This window comes from Sturnus vulgaris, unplaced genomic scaffold (assembly GCF_052056855.1).
Source record: "Sturnus vulgaris isolate bStuVul1 unplaced genomic scaffold, bStuVul1.hap1 Scaffold_198, whole genome shotgun sequence".
NCBI lineage: Eukaryota > Metazoa > Chordata > Aves > Passeriformes > Sturnidae > Sturnus > Sturnus vulgaris.
Window position 1 is genome coordinate 113,733 of NW_028276185.1, and position 16,871 is coordinate 130,603.

Here is a 16,871-nt window from a genome sequence, read left to right on the forward strand (position 1 = left end):
TCAGGAACCCCCAAACTTCTCTCAGGAACCCCAAACCCCCCTCATGGATACCCCAAATTCCCTCAGGAACCCCAAATTCCCTCAGGAACCCCCAAACTTCTCTCAGGAAATCCCAAATTCCCTCAGAAACTCCCAGTCCCTCCTCAAGGACCCCAAACTTCCGTCAGGAACCCCAAAACTCCCCTCAGGAACCCCAAATTCCCTAAGGAACCCAACCCCCCCCTCAGAAACCCCAAATTCCCTCAGGAACCCAAAATTCCCTCATGGAACCCCCAACTCCCCCTCAAGGACCCCAAATTCCCTCATGGAACCCCAAATTCCACTCAGGAACCCCAAACCCCCCTCAAGGACCCCAAATTTCCCTCAGGAACCCCAAATTCCCTCATGGATCCCCCAACTCCCCTCAGGAACCTCAACCCCCCCTCAGGAACCCCAAATTCCCTCAGGAATCCCAAAAATCCCCTCAGGAACCCCAAATTCCCTCAGGAACCTCAAATTGCTTCTGGGAACCCCAAATTCCCTCACGGAAACCCCAAACCTCCCTCAGAAATCCCAAATTCCCTCAGGAACCCCAAATTCCCTCACGGAAACCCCAAACCTCCCTCAGAAACCCCAAATTCCACTCAGAAACCACCAAACCCCCTTCAGCAACCCCACATTGCCTCAGGAACCCCAAACTTCCCTCACAAACACCCAACCTCCCTCAGGGACCCCCAAATCTCCTGGGGAAGCCTCAAATTTCTCTCCGAAACCCCAAATTCCCAATCCAAGCCCTCAATCTCCCCTCAGAGACCCCAAACTTTCCTCAGGAACCTCCAAACCCCCTCAGAGATTCGCCTGAATCTCCCTCAGGAATCCCCCAAAATTCCCCCCCATGAGGCCCCAACCCCCACTAAGGACCGCTCCAATCCTTTCTGTGACCCCTAAATCCCTCCGGAAAACCCCAGACCCCCCCGGATCCCAAATCCCCCCAAATTCCCCCCAAATTCCCTCAGGGTCCCCCAAAAGCGGCCGCGGCCCCCCCCGCTCACCCCTCCCGCGCCATCACAGCCAATCCCCGCCCCCCGCGCTCCCATTGGCTGCTCCTTCCGCGCGCCAACGCCCATCCGCTCTTCCCATTGGCTGTTGCGCGTGTCAATCATCGCCAGACCACCGAGACGGGGCGGGGCGGTCCTCCGAGAGCGCCAGAGCGCCGGTGGGAGGGGTTTAAAAAGCGATTAGACCAATGGGAGAGCAGATACTTTGATTGACAGCACATCTTACCAATGAAATGGCAACAAGCGGGCGGCGCCGACCAATGGGCGCCGCGGCTTTGTCCTATATGAGCGCGCGCGAGGCCGCGACCGCCGCCATTTTCGCTACCGTCGCGTTCGCGCCTTCGCTCCGCTTTTAAAGGGGCAGCGCCGCCTCTTTACTTTTCTTCTCTCCCGTTCTCCAAGCGCTTCCGCGCCATCCGGGTGGGCCCGAGCCCTCCCCCCAAGCAGCCGCCGCCATGAGGGAGATCGTTCACATCCAGGCGGGCCAATGCGGCAACCAGATCGGCGCCAAGGTGAGCGAGCCGGGCCCCACCTCCCTCCCCTCCCCGCCGCGCCGGCGTTGCCCCTTTAAGAAACCCCCCCCACCCCCCGCGCGTCGAGACAAAGGGTGACCCAAATCAGGGCGATTTTACCCCAAAATCGGCGTTTTTCCGCCAAAAAAGAGGCTCTGAGGGAAGGAGGCGGTGCTGAATTTTGCGGGTTTGGGGTTAAAATGCAAAGATTTTGGCGCTAAATGAGGATTTGTGGTGGCCGAACGCGCCCTCCCCCCCACGCGGCCGCAAAATGGCGGCTGAGGGCGGCGGCCCCGAAACGCGGCGGCTTCGCCTCAAAATCGCCTTCTCGGAAGTGTTGCAAGAAAAATAATTTTATTTTCTTGAGTTTAAATAATTATATTAAAATATTAGTTGCCAACGGCGCTTTTTGTCCCAAAGCGACGCGGTCTAATAAAGGATGGGCGGGGAAGGCGCCAAAATGGCGGCGAAGAGCTTTGAAATTCAAGGATTTAAACCCCAAATGATTTTTTTTTCCCAATAATTTAATCCTAATTAAATCTAAAATCTGATTTGATTCGTGGTTTTTACCGTTTTATTTGAAATACTGTTTTTTCGCACCTTAATCGGATGTTTTCACCCCAAAATTGGGTATTTTCGCCCCCAAAATGTGCTGTTTTCACGGCAAAACCGCTTCATTTTATCTCAAAAATGCGAATTTTATATCTCAAAATAAAGAATTGTGACCCCCAAACAGGGCGTGACTCCCGGAGAGGTCAGACCCGAAAAAGGGAGGATTAAAACAAATAAAAAATTGCTTAATATAATAAAGATTTATAGCAGCCAAGTAAGAGATGCGTGACCGTTTTTTTCTCCAAAAATCAGATTTTTTTTGTTCCAAAAGGGGATTTTTATCCTTAAGAAATAAATTTTATTTATCTTTTAATCCGCGGGATTTTACGATGATAATTGTATCTTTTTAAAGTGTGGATTTTAGGTTTTTAAAATTGCGATATTTATCCCCAAAATTAATATTTTTCTTATTTTTAATCTGCTTTGTGTCCTGTAATGCCCCTTTTTACCCCTAAAAATGGATTTTGTTTCCCCTTAAAAACAATTTAATGATTAAAATGTTTCCTTTTCATATTTAAACGATTATTTTTCATTAATTATTTTTTTTTTCTTGCTGAAATGCAGCTTTTTTTGCCCTCAAAAACCATTTTTTTTTTTTAGCCCCAAAATGGAGCTTGGGCGCTGCAGTTCAGCATCTTTGTCTGCAAAAATAACATTTTTTTTCTGCAAAATTTCACATTTCTATACCCGAAAAAAAGGATTTTCCAAGCGGAAAAATGATGGATTAATTTTTTTTTTTTTTTTTTTAAGTATAATATTGGGTTAAAATCTGAATTTTTTTTTTGTAGCTCCGAGGGATTTCCCAGCCCTAAAATGGAGGTTTCCAACCCAAAATGGAGGTTTCGGGGGGGAGAATCGCAGCTTTGTGCTCTTAAATCTCTTTTTTTTTAATCTCAAAATCACCGATTTTGCTTCAAAATTTACTTTTTTTATTTCAATATTTTTTTTAGCACAAACTGGTGTTTTTTTGCCAAAAAAATTGTTATTTTAGGCCTTATAATTAGTAATTTTGCAGAGCAAAATCTTATTTTTGCTGCTTTAAAAATTCATTTTTTCCTTAAATTTGCGTTTTTGCCCCAAACCTTCCCCATTTATCCTCACATTTCTTTTATTTATTTTTTTAAATTTTAATTTTTGGTCAAAGATCGCTTTTTTCAACCCAAAATTCGCTTCTTTGTGTTTCCAGACCGCATTTCCTGCCCCGCATTGAATCTTTGTTCTCCAAAACGCCTCAAATTGGAATTTTTTTACCCCAAATTTTTTTTTTTTTTTTTATCCCGAGGGAAAAAATTGGGATTTTGTGGCTCAAAAAAATATTTGAAATTCCACAAAAAAAATATTGGCATTTAACACATTAAATTTGCTTTTAAAAATCTTTTTTTTTTAGCCCCAAACCCGCAATTTTTCACCCCAAATTTGCAATTTTTACCCTTAAATATTCCACTTTTATAATCCATATTTTTGTCACTAAATGCTCAATTTCTTCCCCAATCCCACATTTTTCCTCAAAAATTGTCATTTTTAACCCGCTGCATTCCAAGGCTCCGAAATTCAAATTATTTACAAAAAAAATTCTGAATATTTTACCCGAATTTAATATTTAAAACGCTTTTTTTTCTTCATTTTCCCATTTTTTTACCCCAAACCGGTTTTTTTTTGTAACAATTTTTTTCTTACAATCCCAAAATGCCTTTTTTTAACTCATTTATTCTATCACCCCCAAAATCTTTATTTTTAACCCATTTTTGCCCACAATCCCCAGAATCGCTGGATTTTAACCAAATCAATATTTAAAAACCCATTTATTGCTGTATTTCTACAATTTAAATTCTTTTTCATTGTAAACTCCAAAACTTATATTTTAAAATTTTTTTTTTCTCTTCAGGCCCAAATTTTTTATTTTTTAAATAAATTTCTCCCTCAGAATCCCCGAACCGCCATTTTCTCTCAAATCACCCTTTTCAACCTTCTTTTCTTAATTTTTAATCCCCGAAATTACCATTTTTCAACCCAAATTTTTTATTTTAACCCCGTTTTTCATTCCACAATCCCAAAATCTCCATTTTTTGGCCTCATTTCGTTTTTTTAACCCTAAAATTTTTTTTTTTCTCTCTCATTTTCCCCTCAGGCCGCGCTCCCCCTCCCCCCCCCCCCCCCCCCGGCTCCATTTTAACCCCAAAACCCCCAATTTTTTCCATCTCATTTTTAAATAAAAAATTTAAACCCCCCCCGAGGCGATTTTAGGTGTAAAAATCTGAATTTTTAGGTGCAGAAAAAACCGATTTTGGGTATAAAAATCCGATTTTGGTGAAGTTTATTTGAATTTTCCCGCTTTGCCGCCATTTTCTCGCGTTCCCGCCATTTTAAGGGGGCGGGGCCTCGTCCCTTCCCTCACAAACCCGCGCCTTTAAATTTAAATTAAAAAAAACCCAAAAATCGCTTTTTTTACCCCAAAAAAAACTTTTAAAATTTTTTTTTGGCTTGTAGCCCCATCCTTTTAGGAGCTGATCACGCCCTAAATTTAATTTTTAACCCCTAAAAATCCTCATTTTTTTTAACCCAAAACTGGGTTATGGTGGGGGGAGGTCTCACCCCTCACTTGGCCTCGCCTTCAAATTTATTTAAAATTCTCCAAAAATTTTTTTTACCCCAAAATCGCAGCTTGGGGGAGGTGGGCGGGGCCAGACTTAAATTCTATTATTTTTAAAATGTTCCCAAATTTTCTTTTTTTTTTTTGTCCCCAAAATGAATCCTGGGTGTAGCAAAGTGGGCGTGGCCCTGTAACCCCCACACCCCCAATTTCCTTTTAAATCCCGATTTTTTTCCTTTTAAATCCCCATTTTTTTCCTTTAAAATCCCAATTTTTTTTTCTTTTAAAAACTCGATTTTTTTCTTTTAAAATATATTTTTTTAAAATTTTCAAATCCCCATTTTCTACCTTAAAATTCTCATTTCCTACCTTAAAATTCTGAACTTTTTTAACCCCAAATCCTCTTTTTTTTCCCCAAAATTGAGTCCCAGATGTAGCAGACCCAAACCACGCCCCCTATTTATTTATAAATCCCTTTTGTTTATAAATCCCATTATTTTTCTTTTGAAATTATGATTTTTTAATTTTCAAGTCTAATTTTTTATCTTTCAAAATCCCAATTTTTTCCTTTAAAATCTAATTTTTTTAAGGTTGTCAACTGCAATTTTATACTTTAAAATCCTCATTTCTTATCCTAAAATTATTAATTTTTTTAGCCCCAAATCCTCATTTTTCACCCAAAAATTGAGTCCCAGATGTAGCAAAGTGGGCGTGGCCTTTAACCCAAACCACGCCCCCAAATTCCTTAAAAATTCTGACATTTTTCCATTAAAACTCTGATTTTTTTCCCTTTAAAATTCAGATTTTTCTTCCTTTCAAATTCATTTCTTTGTTTCAAAATCCCAATTGTTTTTTCCTTTAAAATTAAATTGTTTAAAGTTCTCGAACCACCATTTCCTACCTTAAAATTCATAAATTTTTTTGCCCCAAATCCTCTTTTTTTTTCCCCAAAAATTGAGTTTAAAGTGGAGCAAAGTGGGCGTGGCCCCGCCCTCCTTAAGCCCCGCCCCCTTTACCTTTGACCACGCCCCCAACCCGATTTTCCACCCTAAAATTCTCTTTTTTTTCTTCTTAAAATCCTCATTTTTTCCCCCTTAAAAATCCTCATTTTTCCTCCTAAAATCTGGATTTTTTTCCCTTAAAATCCTCATTTTTTTTTCTCCTAAAAACTTAATTTTTTCCCTTAAAATACTGGTTTTTTTCTCCTAAAATCCTCATTTTTTCCTTTAAAATCCTCTTTTTTCCCTTTAAAATCCTCATTTTTTTCTTTTGAAATCCTCATTTTTTGTCCTAAAATCCTCATTTGTCCCTTAAAATCCTGGTCTTTCCTCCTAAAATTCTCATTTTTTCCCTTAAAATTCTCATTTTTCGTCCTAAAATCCCATTTTTTTCCTTTAAAATCCTCATTTTTCCTCCTAAAATCCTCTTTTTTTTTTCCCTTAGAATCCTTTTTTTCTCCTAAAATCCTCATTTTTTTTCCTTAGAATCCTGTTTTTTCCTCCTAAAAATCCTCATTTTTTCACTTAAAATCCTCATTTTTTTCTTACAAAATCCCAGGTTTTTTTCTTTCAAAACTCTGAATTTTTTTCCCCCTAAAATGGGGTTTGGGGTGGGTGTGGCCTCGCTGACCCCACCCCCTTTTAAGCCCCGCCCCTTTAACCCCAGACCACGCCCCCAAATCCCCATTTCCGATTCCAAAATTTCCATTTTTCCTCCGAAAATTCTCATTTTTCTCTGTAAAATCCCAGGTTTTTTTCTTTCCAAGTACTGATTTTTTTCCTTAAAAAGTCCCAATTTTTTTCCCCTCAAAATTCTGATTTTCCCCCCCCCCAAAATCCCATTTTTCCCCCCTAAAAATCCCAATTTTTTCCCTCAAAATCCCAGTTTCCCCCCTCAAATCCCAATTTTCCCTCCTAAAATCCCCATTTTTCCCCTAAAACCCCAATTTTCCTCCTCAAATCCTCATTTCCCCCCTAAAATCCCAATTTCCCCCATAAAATCCTTATTTTTCCCCCATAAAATCGTTATTTCCCCCCCTAAAATCCCAATTTTTCCCCCAAAATCCCAATTTTCCTCCTAAAATTCTCTTTTTTTTCCCTTAAAATCCTCATTTTTTTCCTATTAAAATCCCGTTTTTTCTCCTAAATTCCTCATTTTTTTCCTTTAAAATCCTCATTTTTCCCCCTGAAACCCCGGGGTTTTTTTGTCCCAAATCCCGGTTTTTTGCCCCGGAGCTGTGCCCGAGCTGTCCCCAAGGTGTCCCTGCCATCCCCGAGCTGTCCCCAAGGTGTCCTCAAGGTGTCCCCAAGGTGTCTCTGCCATCCCCGAGCTGTCCCCAAGGTGTCCCTGCCATCCCCGAGGTGTCCCCGAGGTGTCCCCGAGGTGTCCCCGAGCCGTCCCCAAGGTGTCCCCGAGCTGTCCCTGCCATCCCCAAGGTGTCCCCGAGCTGTCCTTCCCATCCCCAAGCTGTCCCCAAGGTGTCCCAGCCATCCCCGAGCTGTCCCAGCCATCCCTGAGCTGTCCCTGAGCTGTCCCTGCCATCCCCGAGGTGTCCCCAAGGTGTCCCTGCTGTCCCCGAGGTGTCCCCGAGCCGTCCCCAAGGTGTCCCCGAGCTGTCCTTCCCATCCCCAAGCTGTCCCCAAGGTGTCCCAGCCATCCCTGAGCTGTCCCTGAGCTGTCCCTGCCATCCCCGAGGTGTCCCCAAGGTGTCCTTGAGCTGTCCCTGAGCTGTCCCTGCCATCCCCGAGGTGTCCCCCTGCCATCCCCGAGCTGTCCCCGAGCTGTCCCCAAGGTGTCCCCGAGCTGTCCCCAAGGTGTCCCTGCCATCCCCGAGCTGTCCCAGCTGTCCTCAAGGTGTCCCCGAGCTGTCCCCAAGGTGTCCCCGAGGTGTCCCCCTGCCATCCCCGAGCTGTCCCCGAGCTGTCCCTGCCATCCCCGAGCTGTCCCAGCTGTCTCCCTGCCATCCCCGAGCTGTCCCCAAGGTGTCCCCGAGCTGTCCCTGCCATCCCCGAGCTGTCCCCAAGGTGTCCCCGAGCTGTCCCCGAGCTGTCCCCGCTGTCCCCGCAGTTCTGGGAGGTGATCAGCGACGAGCACGGCATCGACCCCACGGGCACCTACCATGGGGACAGCGACCTGCAGCTGGACCGGATCAGCGTCTACTACAACGAGGCCACAGGTGGGGACACCTGGGCACACCTGGGGACACCTGGGGACAGCTGTCACCCCCCCCGGGGCTCCTCTGCCCTTCCCGTTTCTCGTTGTGTCACTCGTTGTTGTTGGTGGCTTTTGTCGCCTTCCCGGGGTCGCGTCTCTGTTGTGGCTTTGTCACTTTTAGTGTCACTTTGTCACCTCCACCAGTGTCACCTGTCCGTTGTTTCTTTGCTGGTGTCACCTCCACCAGTGTCACCTTGTCCCCAGTGTCACCCCCCCCGCCCCGTGTCGCTCTCTCCAGTGTTGTCCCCATCGGTGTCACCTGTCCGTTGTCATCGTGTCCCCAGTGTCACTTCTCCATTGTCATTTTGTCACCAATGTCATCCCATTGGTGTCACCGTTCTGTCCCCAGTGTCACCTCCCCCCTCCCCGGTGTCACTTTCCTTTCTTGTCATTTCCCTCTGTTGTCACTTTGTTACTTCTGGTGTCACTTTGTCACCCCCGTGGTGTCACTGCCTGCTTTGTCACCCCCCTGTGTCACCTTGTCCCTCCCGTTGTCAGCTTGTCCCCAGTGTCACCTGTCCAGTGTTAACTTGTCCCCAGTGTCACCCCATTGGTGTCACCTTGTCCCCATTGTCACCTGTCCATTGTCACCCCCCCATTGTCACCTGTCCCCTCCCTGTCCCTGTGTCCCATCCTGGGCTGCTCTGGGGGAGTTTTGGGGTGAATTTGGGGATTTTAGGGTAAATTTTGGGGGTAAATTTGGGAATTTTGGGGTGAATTTGGGGATTTTGGGGTGATTTGGAATAATTGGGGGGTTGGGGATGAAGTTTTGGGTTTTTTGGGGATAAATTTGGGAATTTTGGGGTGAATTTGAAATAAATTGGGGAATTTGGGATGAATTTTTGGGTTTTTAGGGTGGTTTGGGGTAAATTTGGGTTTTTTGAGGATAAATTTGGGAATTTTGGGGTGAATTTGGGGGTGGTTTGAAATAAATTGGGGGGGTTGGGATGAATTTTTGGGTTTTAGGGTGGTTTGGGGTAAATTTGGGGTTTTTGGGGATAAATTTGGGGATTTTGGGGGTGAATTTGGGGGGAATTTTGGGGTGGTTTGGGATGGATTTGGGGGCGATTTTGAGGATTTTGGGGTTTGGGGATAAATTTGGGGATTTTTGGGGTGAATTTCAGGGGATTTTGGGGTGGTTTGGGACGGATTTGGGGTTTTGGAAATAAATTTGGGGTTTGGGGTGAATTTGGTTCTTTTTGGGTTGATTTTTGGTATCATTCCAGGTGTTTTGGGGTAATTTGGGATTTTTTGGGAATTTTTTGGGGCGATTTTTCCTATTTTTGGGTTAATCCTGAGCATTTTAGGGGCAGTTCTGGGGTGAATTTTGGGGATTTTTGGGATAATTTGGGTGTTTTTAGGATAATTCTGGGTAGTTTGGGGTCATTTTTGGGGTGATTCCAGGAGTTTTGGGGTAATTTTAGGGGAATTCTGGGTGGTTTTGGGGTGATTTTGCTCATTTTGGGGCAAATTTTCTCATTTTTGGGGTCATTTTTTCTCATTTTTGGGGTGATTCTTCCCATTCTTGGGGTTGATTTTTCTTATTTTTGGGGTGACTTTTCCCATTTTTGGGGTAAATTCTGATGCTTCTGGGATAAAATCTGGAGATTTTTGGGGTAAATTCTGGTGGTTTTGGTCAATTCCAGGGATAAATCCATGCCCAGGGTCCCCTTGGTGGTTTTGGGGTAAATTCTGGTGGTTTTGGGGTGAATTTTTATTATTTTGGAGTGACTCTGGGTGGTTTTGGGCTGGTTTTTTTTCTTATTTTTGGGGAAATTTTTCAGTTTTTGGTGAATTTTAGGAGGTAAATTCATACTCAGGGCCATCCTGGTGATTCTGGGGTGAATTTTGGGTTAAATTTTGGGGTTTTTGGTGAATTTTAGGAGGTAAATCCATACCCAGGGTAATCCTGGTGATTCTCAGGTGAATTTTGGGTTAAATTTTAGGGTTTTGGTGAATTTTAGGAGGTCAATCCATACCCAGGGCCATCCTGGTGGATCTCAGGTGAATTTTGGGGCAACTTTCTGGGTTTTTGGTGACTTTTTGGGGTAAATCCATACCCAGGTTAATCCTGGTGATTCTGAGGTGAATTGTGGGTTAAATTTTGGGGTTTTTGGTGAATTTTAGGAGGTAAATACGTGCCCAGGTTAATCCTGGTGATTCTCAGGTGAATTTTGGGATAAATATTTGGATTTTTGGTGAATTTTAGGGGGTAAATCCATACCCATGGCCATCCTGGTGGCTTTGGGGTGAATTTTGGGTTGAATTTTGGGGTTTTTGGTGAATTTTAGGAGGTAAATCCATACCCAGGGTAAACCTGGTGATTCTGAGTTGAATTTTGGGTTGAATTTTGGGGTTTTGGTGAATTTTGGGGTTTTGGTGAATTTTAGGAGGCAAGTCCATACCCAGGGTAATCCTGGTGGCATTGGGGTGAATTTTGGGTTGAATTTTGGGGTTTTTGGTGAATTTTAGGGGGTAAATCTGTGCCCAGGGCCATCCTGGTGGTTTTGGGGTGAATTTTGGGTTAAATTTTGGGCGTTTTGGTGAATTTTAGGGGGTAAATCCATACCCAGGGCCATCCTGGTGGCTTTGGGGTGAATTTTGGGGCAACTTTCTGGGTTTTTGGTGAATTTTTGGGGGTAAATCCATACCCAGGTTAATCCTGGTGATTCTCAGGTGAATTTTGGGTTTAAATTTTGGGGTTTTGGTGAATTTTAGGAGGCAAGTCCATACCCAGGGTAATCCTGGTGATTCTCAGGTGAATTTTGGGTTAAATTTTGGGGTTTTGGTGAATTTTAGGAGGCAAGTCCATACCCAGGGTAATCCCGGTGGCATTGGGGTGAATTTGGGGTTAAATTTTGGGGTTTTTGGTGAATTTTAGGAGGCAAATACGTGCCCAGGGCCATCCTGGTGGCTTTGGGGTGAATTTTGGGTTGAATTTTGGGGTTTTTGGTGAATTTTAGGAGGCAAATACGTGCCCAGGGCCATCCTGGTGGACCTGGAGCCCGGCACCATGGACTCCGTGCGCTCGGGACCCTTCGGGCAAATCTTCCGACCTGACAACTTCGTGTTCGGTGAGGGACACACCTGGGACACACCTGGGACACACCTGGGGACAGCTGGGACACACCTGGGGACAGCTGGGACACACCTGAGACACACCTGGGACAGCTGGGACACACCTGAGACACACCTGGGACAGCTGGGGACAGCTGGGACACATCTGGGGACAGCTGGGACACATCTGGGGACAGCTGGGACACATCTGGGGACACCTGGGACACACCTGGGGGGACACACCTGGGACACACCTGGGGGGACACACCTGGGACACCTGGGGACAGCTGGGACACACCTGGGGACACACCTGAGACACCTGGAGACAGCTGGGGACAGCTGGGACACACCTGGGACACCTGAGGACAGCTGGGACACACCTGGGACACACTTGGGGACACACCTGAGACACCTGGGGACAGCTGGGCACACCTGGGACAGACCTGGGACACCTGAGGACAGCTGGGACACACCTGGGACACACTTGGGGACACACCTGAGACACCTGGGGACAGCTGGGAGACACCTGGGACACACCTGGGATACCTGGGGACATACCTGGGGACACCTGAGGATAGCGGGGACACACCTGGGGACAGGTGGGACACACCTGGGGATATCTGAGATACCTGGGACACACCTGGGGATAGCTGGGACAGGTGGGACACACCTGGGGACACACCTGGGGACAGCTGGGACACACCTGGGGACAGCTGAGATACCTGGGGACACACCTGAGACACGTGGGGACATGCCTGGGGACAGCTGGGGGACAGCTGGGGACACACCTGGGATACCTGGGGACACACCTGGGGGGACACCTGGGGACAGCTGGGACACACCTGGGGACACCTGAGGATAGCGGGGACACACCTGGGGACATCTGAGATACCTGGGGACACCTGGGGATTCCTGGGACACACCTGGGATACCTGGGGACTTCTGGGACACACCTGGGAGAGAGCTTGGGACACCTGGGAGGTAACTGGGACACACTGGGGACATTTGGGGACACACCTGGAGATGCCTGGGGACACCTGGGAGCTCCTGAGGGATATTGGGACACACCTGGGGACACACCTGGGACAAACAGATGGTGGCCTCAGGGGACAGCAGGTCCCCAAAGGGGAGGTGAAGGTCCCAAAGATGGTTTGAAGCTCTTAAATGTCCCCAAAGGTGATTTAAGGGTCCCCAAGACAGTTCAAAGCTCCCAAATGCCGTTTTAAGATCCCCCAAAATGATTTGAAGCTCCCCAAGATGGTTTGAATCTCCCAAATGTCATTGTAAGGTCCCCAAAGGTGATTTGAAGGTCCCCAAAGTGGTTTGAAGCTCCCGAATGCCATTTAAAGGTCCCCAAAAACGATTTTAAGCTCCCCAAGATGGTTTGAAGCTCCCAAATTTCATTTAAAGATCCCAAAAAATGATTTGAAGCTCCCCAAGACAGTTTGAATCACCCAACTGCTGTTTTAAGGTCTCCAAAGGTGATTTGAAGGTCCCCAAAGTGGTTTGAAGCTCCCAAATGTCATTTAAGGTCCCCAGAGGTGATTTAAGGGTCCCCAAGATAGATCAAAGTTCCCAAATGTCATTTTAAGGTCCCCAAAGACGATTTGAAGGTCCCCAAGATGATTTGAAGCTTCCAAATTCCATTTAAGGTCCCCAAAAATGATTTGAGGCTCCCCAAAGTGGTTTGAAGCTCCCAAAGGTCATTTGAAGGTCCCCAAAAGTGATTTGAAGGTCCCCAAGACAGTTCAAAGCTCCCAAATGCCATTTAAAGGTCCCCAAATGTCATTTAAAGGTCCCCAAAAATGACTTGAAGCTCCCCGAAGTGGTTTGAAGCTCCCAAATGTCATTTAAACATCCCCAAAAATGATTTGAAGGCCCCCAAGACAGTTTGAATCACCCAACTGCCATTTAAGGTCCCCAAAGGTGATTTAAGGGTCCCCAAGACAGATCAAAGCTCCCAAATGCCATTTTAAGGTCCCCAAAAACGATTTGAAGGTCCCCAAGATGATTTGAAGCTCCCAGATTTCATTTGAAGGTCCCCAAAGGTGATTTGAAGGTCCCCAAGATGGTTTGAATCTCCCAAATGCCATTTTAAGGTCCCCAAAAACGATTTGGAAGTCCCCAAAATGATTTGAAGCTCCCAAATGTCATTTAAGCTCCCCAAGATGATTTAAAGCTTCCAAATGCCATTGTAAGGTCCCCAAAACAGTTTCAAGCTCCCAAATGTCATTTAAAGGTCCCCAAATGCCATTGTAAGGTCCCCAAATGGGATTTGAAGCTCCCCAAGATGGTTTGAAGCTCCCAAATGTCATTTTAAGGTCCCCAAAACCGATTTGAAGGTCCCCGAAGTGATTTGAAGCTCCCAAATGCCATTTAAACATCCCCCAAAATGATTTGCAGGTCTCCAAGACAGTTCAAAGGTCCTAAATGCCATTGTAAGGTCCCCAAAACCAATTTGAAGGTCCCCAAGATGATTTGAGGCTCCCAAATGCCATTGTAAGGTCCCCAAAAACAATTTTAAGGTCCCCAAGATGATTTGAAGCTCCCAAATGCCGTTGTAAGGTCCCCAAAACAGTTTCCAGCTCCCAAATGTCATTTCAAGGTCCCCAAAACCGATTTGAAGGTCCCCGATGTGATTCGAAGCTCCCAAATTCCATTCCGAGACCCCTCCCAACCCTTCCCACCCCATTTTTTAATTTTTATTTCCCTCCCCTTTCTCTCCCTCCAGGCCAAAGCGGCGCCGGCAACAACTGGGCCAAGGGTCACTACACGGAGGGCGCCGAGCTGGTGGACTCGGTGCTGGACGTCGTCCGCAAAGAGGCCGAGAGCTGCGATTGCCTGCAGGGCTTCCAGCTCACCCATTCCCTGGGCGGCGGCACCGGCTCGGGCATGGGCACGCTGCTCATCTCCAAGATCCGCGAGGAGTACCCCGACCGCATCATGAACACGTTCAGCGTGGTGCCCTCGCCCAAGGTGTCGGACACGGTGGTGGAGCCCTACAACGCCACGCTGTCGGTGCACCAGCTGGTGGAGAACACGGACGAGACGTACTGCATCGACAACGAGGCGCTCTACGACATCTGCTTCCGCACGCTCAAGCTCACCACGCCCACCTACGGCGACCTCAACCACCTGGTGTCGGCCACCATGAGCGGCGTCACCACGTGCCTGCGCTTCCCCGGGCAGCTCAACGCCGACCTGCGCAAGCTGGCCGTCAACATGGTGCCCTTCCCGCGGCTGCACTTCTTCATGCCGGGCTTCGCGCCGCTGACGTCGAGGGGCAGCCAGCAGTACCGAGCCCTCACCGTGCCCGAGCTCACCCAGCAGGTGTTCGACGCCAAGAACATGATGGCGGCCTGCGACCCGCGGCACGGCCGCTACCTCACCGTGGCCGCCGTCTTCCGGGGCCGCATGTCCATGAAGGAGGTGGACGAGCAGATGCTCAACGTGCAGAACAAGAACAGCTCCTACTTCGTGGAGTGGATCCCCAACAACGTCAAGACGGCCGTGTGCGACATCCCCCCGCGCGGCCTCAAGATGGCCGTCACCTTCATCGGCAACAGCACGGCCATCCAGGAGCTCTTCAAGAGGATCTCGGAGCAGTTCACGGCCATGTTCCGCCGCAAGGCCTTCCTGCACTGGTACACGGGCGAGGGCATGGACGAGATGGAGTTCACCGAGGCCGAGAGCAACATGAACGACCTCGTGTCCGAGTACCAGCAGTACCAGGACGCCACGGCCGAGGAGGAGGAGGATTTCGGCGAGGAGGCCGAAGAAGAGGCCTGAGGGTTTTTCCTTCTCCCCTTTTCCCTTTTCCTTCCTGCTGTGCTGTCCCAGAGAGGCGTCAACCGGCGGGCGGCGCCTTCGGTGTCCTCGTCCTTCGTCATCATCATCATCATCGGCAGCGGAGTTCCCACCTGACCTTCATCATCATCATCATCATCATCGTCAACCTGGAAGAGTCCCCAGCCTTGAGTGCTGTCCTCAAAGTCCTCAGCCTTCATCATCATGAACCTGGAGGAGTTCCCAGCCTTCATCATCATCAACCTGGAGGAGTTCCCAGCCTTCATCTTCATCATCATGAACCTGGAGGAGTTCCCAGCCTTCATCATCATCAACCTGGACGAGTTCCCAGCCTTCATCATCATCATCATGAACCTGGAAGAGTCCCCAGCCTTCATCATCATCGTTTTTGAAGAGTTCTCAGCCTTCAGCGCTGTCCTCAAAGTCCTCAACCTTCATCATCGTCACCCTGGAAGAGTCCCCAGCCTTCATCATCATCATCATCATCAACCTGGAAGAGTCCCTGGCCTTCATCGTCTTCAAAGAGTTCCCCGGCCTTCAGCGCCATCCTCGCAGTTCTCAGCCTTCATCATCGTCACTCTTGAAGAGTCTCCAGCCTTCATCATCCTCGAGGAGTTTCCAGTCTTGATCGTGGTCAGGGCTCCCAATTCTGGACGTTTTCATCCCTGAAGAGTCTCCAACCTTCATCATCATCATCATCATCATCGTCAAGAGTTCCCAGCCTTCATCATCATTGAAGAGTTTCCAGCCATTCTTGAAGATTCCCCAGCCTTCATCATCCTGAAGAGTCCCCAGGCTTCGTCACCATCATCATCCTCCCAAGGTTCTTGGCCTTCATCCTCATCCCTCCTCCTCCTCCTCGGAGCCTCCAGGAGCTCCAGGCCTTCATCCTGGTCCTTGGAGAGTCTTTGACCTTCATCATCCTCAGCGTGGAAGAATTTCAGAGAGCCCCTGACCTTCATCATCCTCATCATGGAAGAGTTTCTGACCTTCATCATCATCATCCTCATCATGGAAGAGCCTCCAAGAGTTCCTGACCTTCATCCTCCTCATCCTCCCCTCCCCCGCTGCCACCTCCCGGTCCCTCCCCCACCCCCTCCTCCATTTTTTTCTCCTTTTTTCCCAATTTTTCTTCTTTTTTTTTTTGTGTTTTCCCCCTTTTTTGTCGTTTCCTCCCATTTTTGCTTCATTTTCTCCTTTTTTTCCCCCCCATTTTTGGTTTCACCTTTTCCACAATTTCCCCCCTTTTTTTTTTTTTCTTAATTTTTGGTTTTTTCCCCTCATTTTTGGTCTTTTTTTCCAATTTTTTTCTCTTTTCTCCCCGTTTTTGGCCACTCTCAGCCCAATTTCATTCCTTTTTTCCAACTTTTGCTTCATTTTTCCCAATTTTTGGTTCCTTTTTTCTCCAATTTTTGGTTCCTTTTCCCCAATTTTTGCTCATTTTCCCTTATTTTGGGGTCGCATTCCTCAGTTTTTATTCATTTTTTCCCCCAATTTTCATCCGTTTTCCCCAATTTTTGGTTCATTTTTTCCCCATTTTTGTCATTTTCCCCATTTTTTGTCAATTTTTCCCAATTTTTGTCCATTTTTGCTTCATTTCCCCCCATTTTTGTTCATTTTTTTCCCCATTTTTCGTTCGTTTTCCCTCATTTTTTGTCCCATTTTTTCCCAATTTTTTCTCCATTTCTCCCAAATTTTCTCCATTTTTCCCAATTTCCCTCCTTTTCTCCCCAATTTCCATCCCTGTTCCCGTTTTTGGATCGTTTTGGGATTTTTTTTGTTTCGTTTTGGTTTTTTTGTTGTTGTTGTTTTTTTTTTTTTTTTTTCCCATTTCTTTCGTTTTTCATATTGAAAAGTCGCCCCCGGGTCCGGAATAAACTCGGGATGGAAAAGCCACCAAAAGTGTCACCTGTGTCACCTCTTCTGTCACCTGTGTCACCTGTGGGGTCACCTGAGGGTCCCCAATGTCACCCGGGGGTCACTTTGGGGTCACCTGAGAGGTTCTGGTGTCACCTCCTGGGTCACCTGGGTGGGTTCTGGGGT

General features: G+C 47.0%; 2 protein-coding genes across 9 annotated transcripts; both read left to right on the forward strand.

The window, feature by feature from the left end:
* The first annotated feature begins 1,347 nt into the window (after positions 1–1,347).
* LOC106864289 (tubulin beta chain) lies at positions 1,348–16,730 on the forward strand. The gene is made up of 4 exons (XM_088158417.1): positions 1,348–1,549; positions 7,818–7,926; positions 10,928–11,038; positions 13,753–16,730. The coding sequence occupies exons 1-4, from the start codon at positions 1,493–1,495 to the stop codon at positions 14,808–14,810; spliced, it is 1,335 nt and encodes a 444-aa protein (XP_088014543.1). The 5' UTR covers positions 1,348–1,492; the 3' UTR covers positions 14,811–16,730.
* LOC148217861 (uncharacterized) lies at positions 14,832–16,730 on the forward strand. 8 transcript variants are annotated; one of them, XM_088158425.1, is made up of 3 exons: positions 14,833–15,038; positions 15,072–15,143; positions 15,183–16,730. In XM_088158425.1, exons 1-3 carry the CDS (start codon positions 15,033–15,035, stop codon positions 15,495–15,497), a joined length of 393 nt encoding a protein of 130 aa, XP_088014551.1. In that variant the 5' UTR covers positions 14,833–15,032; the 3' UTR covers positions 15,498–16,730. The 8 variants fall into 8 exon arrangements, with proteins under 8 accessions (XP_088014547.1, XP_088014551.1, XP_088014545.1 ...); XM_088158422.1 differs by having other exon boundaries at positions 14,836–15,038; positions 15,072–15,110; positions 15,144–16,730; XM_088158421.1 differs by having other exon boundaries at positions 14,832–15,143.
* Positions 16,731–16,871: the final 141 nt, after the last annotated feature.